This window comes from Pinus tabuliformis, chromosome 1_2 (genome assembly GCF_031772625.1).
Source record: "Pinus tabuliformis cultivar Carrire ecotype Pingquan chromosome 1_2, CPIR1, whole genome shotgun sequence".
Lineage (NCBI taxonomy): Eukaryota > Viridiplantae > Streptophyta > Pinopsida > Pinales > Pinaceae > Pinus > Pinus tabuliformis.
The window spans coordinates 644,204,651-644,208,716 of NC_142298.1; the positions used below are offsets into that span (position 1 = coordinate 644,204,651).

Sequence of the window (4,066 nt, forward strand, 5' to 3'; positions counted from 1 at the left end):
CATCATGGATTGATAAAGATCTTGGTTGAGTTTTACCTTCAGAGTATAGGGGATAACTGGGAAAATTTTCTGGTGAGGAACCATTTTGAAGAAAGAGCTCCTGAACAACCCAACAGTAGTAGGATCCTTAGGGGAAGGAAGAGAATAATAGAAACAATAAAAGAACAAGAGCCCCAGTCTCAATAAGAAATATCATAGGATGAGCTACCCATAGTGGATATTTTGTAGAAAACGAAAAGGGGAAATCTTAGAAGAAATAAAGCTAGCAAAAGAATAGAGGATTTACCACAAACCAAGATCCTTCCTCAGGAAAAAAAGCCAAAAGCTAAAAAGAGGAAAGCACAGGGATTACAGACCTCAGGACTGAGGAGAAGTAACAGATTGAATACAATGCAACAAGCAGTTTCAGGAGCTACAGAGTATATTGATCTTGAGGAGAGGGAGCCGACTGAAGACCCTGAAGGTTCTCCAGAAGGATCACCAAAACTATCACCAAGGGTGTCATCACCACCCTACAGTTCACCTCCAAGAAGTCCAGTGCACAGTCCAGGTGTTGATCCTATTCAACAAGATATTTATGACTACATATAGTCATTAGAAAGGAAAGAAGCAGTAACTAAAGAATCAATCCAAAGTCCAAGAGAAGGAAGCAATTCATTTCAATGAACCACAAGAACCTTCAGCCTCTAATGTTTTAAAGCAAGAGATCTTTGAGCTGGAGACATTGAACAGGTATCTCAAAAATGAAAATCAAACATTGAAAGCACAGAATGGGATTCAAATTGCAAAGAGTGACAACCTTATTCTTCATTTGAGTTTATGGTACAAAAAGAACAAGAAGTTGAAGAAGGAAAATAGGGCAATGCAAAGACAAATCATCAACCTAAAATATAAGATCCTCATGAAGAAACCAAGAATGCTAGTGGTTGCCAGAAAGAAGAAGAAAGTGAATCCTGAATGTGATAATCAGAGGGCACAAGAAGATGACAATGATGAATTGTATGAGGACATACAAAACCTCCAGCGTGGGGGAATGTAGAGTCCAAGGATTGCCTTACCTTGACACCCTTTTTGCCTATACTTCTTCCTTTTTCCTATACCTATCACCTAAATAAATGCAATAGACACAAGGTTTTGTTAAGGTAAGCACTTACATGTCCTCTTTTTCATATTTGTCTATATACCCTATTGTTTTGTTAAAGTGTGCATTCAGCTACGGAATTGGCTTGTTTTTGTAGCTAATCCATATTTCCGCATCTACCTCCATTGTTGGCAAGGTTCGAGTGCACCAGCTAAGCAAAAGAAGATATGAATGGACAAGGAATGATCCCCTAGTGGATTCTTTCCTATTCTCTCAAGCCAATCCTTCAAGGAGATCGCACTATAACACGGTCAACCTCAAAGTCAACTGCAAGATTATTGCCGGGACAGAGTCCGAGTTTTCATGAAATCTTATCGATTTGCTTTTCCAAACGATTATTTAGCAATATCGTTTGGCTTAATTGGATCGAAATAAATATATGTAGGCTTAAAACTCTCGTACTATTATTCAGAGAAATATTATAAAAGCAATGATCGCTCTGTGTTTTGGGTGCGCGCAAATATATGTAAATTTTGAGAACATCTTGTTAAGCTTGTTTTGAGTAATAGACTTGGTTCATATTTTCCATGTTGCGTTGATTGAATATTGTCGACTGTTTTGTGGAGGGCCCCTACGTCCAGTACAGGTCTTTGACCAATCGCACATAAATTTCTCTAATTGCTTAAAAGTTAAATTGTAGATGCTCTGTTTTGTGTTTTGAAATGTAGTATAATGGAATTCATGATTAAACTATTGTCTGCATAAGCAATTTCATTTTCTTTCTACCTAGCTTAATTTTGTTATTTCATTTGCTTTTTATCTGGTACAGTTGATCATTCCCTTTTCTTTTTACCGAGTGTAGTTCAACTCTGTCATTTCATAGCTTAGTTGCTTTTCAGTTTATCAATTTTATTTCTTGTTTGGACGAGGCTGAATGAGTTAAAGAGTGACGATATTTTTCTTGGCAATTAAATTCAAACGTCATTGATTTTCAATTTGATAAAATAGATCTCTCTTGCACATAGTAATCTAGACTTGGCCGTAGCATAAAATTCAAGATAAAATTAAAAAATGTCCAACAAAAGTAGAGTTTAGGATCACTCTCAAACCATCCACAAAAATGATTCAATAGAGATTAATTTTTAGGATAGCCAGTTAACAACTTTAAGAACAATACTTTACTCTAATTAGTAATACCATCTCCATATTAATTCTAAGATTAGACCTTAACAATAACATAGATAACTTAACAGTTTTTTCCCACCGGCCAAGCTCTGAGCGATCAACCCGAACGCTGCTCCTCGGCCCAGCTCGACCCTCCTCGGCCTTTCCAATCCCTGCATGGCCTGATCTCTCCTGATCTGTCGCGGGTCTGCCCGGTGGATCTCATCCCAAGGACCAGTCTGGCCATGGGTGTTCGTTTACCCTGAGCAGTTTACAAGCCTGATCTAGCGTCCATGGAGGTGCTGGGCACCCCCCAGGCCCCTCCTTCTCCTCCGTCGACAATCTCCTCAGCTGAGGCGTTTAGCCGACTTCTGGAAGGGCTGCCTAAGAAGAAAAATGTTGAAGCGGCGAAATTCGTAAAGAAGCTAGATGATATTCTAGAGATCTCTTTTCCTCTGGAAACTCCGATACAGGTTCCTTTGTCCTTGTCCGAGCAAGCTCTCATAGGCCAGTTTACTGGTCTATGGCCATCCCCCAAATCCACAGAGAGTTGGGTTAAAAGAAACTGGTCGCCGTTGATCAAAGAAAGTGTGACCTCATATTTTCTGGGGCGAGGATTCTTCCTCTTTGAATTTAACACCAAAGACGACAAAGATCTGATTTTCCGAAACGGTCCTTACTTCATGGGCCCCGAGGGCCTATATCTGAATAAATGGACTCCTGATTTTGATCCAGTAGTGGACGTCCCCAAAGCTGTCCTGGTCTGGGTTAGACTTCCAAATCTCCCAGTTCATTGCTGGAACTGGGATTCTTTGATGCACATCGGAAATGCCCTGGGGAAATTCATAGACCGAGCGAACAACAAGGATCAATACGACTGTGCAAGGATCTGTGTTGAGGTGGATCTGGAGGAGGGGCTCCCAGAGGCCATCAAAATCAAAGTAGGAAGCTGGACGCATGTACAGAAGCTAGACTACGAACAGTTGCCCTTCAAATTTCGGAAATGCCAGGTTTATGGGCACTTCGCCAGGAACTGCCCAACGGCTAATGAAGCAGTTCAAGGGAAGGAGGTCGGCTGGAACCAAGTTAAACAATCCAAAATGCCATCCAAGATCCAGAAGCCAGGAGGAACTACTAGCAAAGGTCTTCAACAGGACCCAGTTCAGTAGATCCAGCAAATCCAGACCAAGTTTACCCCAGAGAACAAGTTCGATCCTCTCAGCTCCCAATTAGAGGACCCTCATGCAGTTGCAAACCAAAAGTCATTGTCCCCAGACAAAGGCTCCCTACCTCACATCTTTAAAGACACGGGAGTTGCAGAAAGCTCAAAAGGAACCCCCACTGTAGCCGAGGAGGAGGACCAAGAATCAGAAGACTCGGAGGAGGAAGGAGAAATAGGAGAGTCCCAATCCTCTGTAAGGAGATCTACAAGAGGGCGCAAAATGGATCGGGAAAAAAGAGAGCACGAAACGTACAAGGACAAACTACAGGGCAGCCAACCAACTCTGGAGAAGCTGTTAGCAAAAAAGCCGAAGATGGCAAGAAACCAGCACCAAGGCTCCAAGGGAGCCCAGCCGAGCAAAGGTAAATAATGAAAGTAATCTCCTGGAATTGTAGGGGTATGGGCAGCAAGATTAAAGAAGAAGCTATTCGAAATCTAATAAGAATAGAGGCCCCGGACACATTCCTCCTCCAAGAGACTAAGATGGAGGAATCATATTTCCTTCAGGTAAGCAAAAAACTTTGGAAAAAAAGTAATGCAACAATAGTCCCAGCCCGAGGAGCCTCCGGAGGGTTGGGTACTCTCTGGAATGAAAGTAG

The 4,066-nt window shown here is 41.7% G+C and overlaps 1 protein-coding gene across 1 annotated transcript; it reads left to right on the forward strand.

Moving 5' to 3' along the window:
• Window positions 1-2,538: 2,538 nt before the first annotated feature.
• Window positions 2,539-3,414, forward strand: LOC149207319 (uncharacterized). The gene has a single exon (XM_089398003.1). It carries the CDS (start codon window positions 2,539-2,541, stop codon window positions 3,412-3,414), a length of 876 nt encoding a protein of 291 aa, XP_089254129.1.
• Window positions 3,415-4,066: the final 652 nt, after the last annotated feature.

What these genes read in the sequence shown, in the direction of transcription:
- LOC149207319 (XM_089398003.1), top strand. Translation starts at nt 2,539, where the DNA reads ATGGAGGTGCTGGGCACCCCCCAGGCCCCTCCTTCTCCTCCGTCGACA.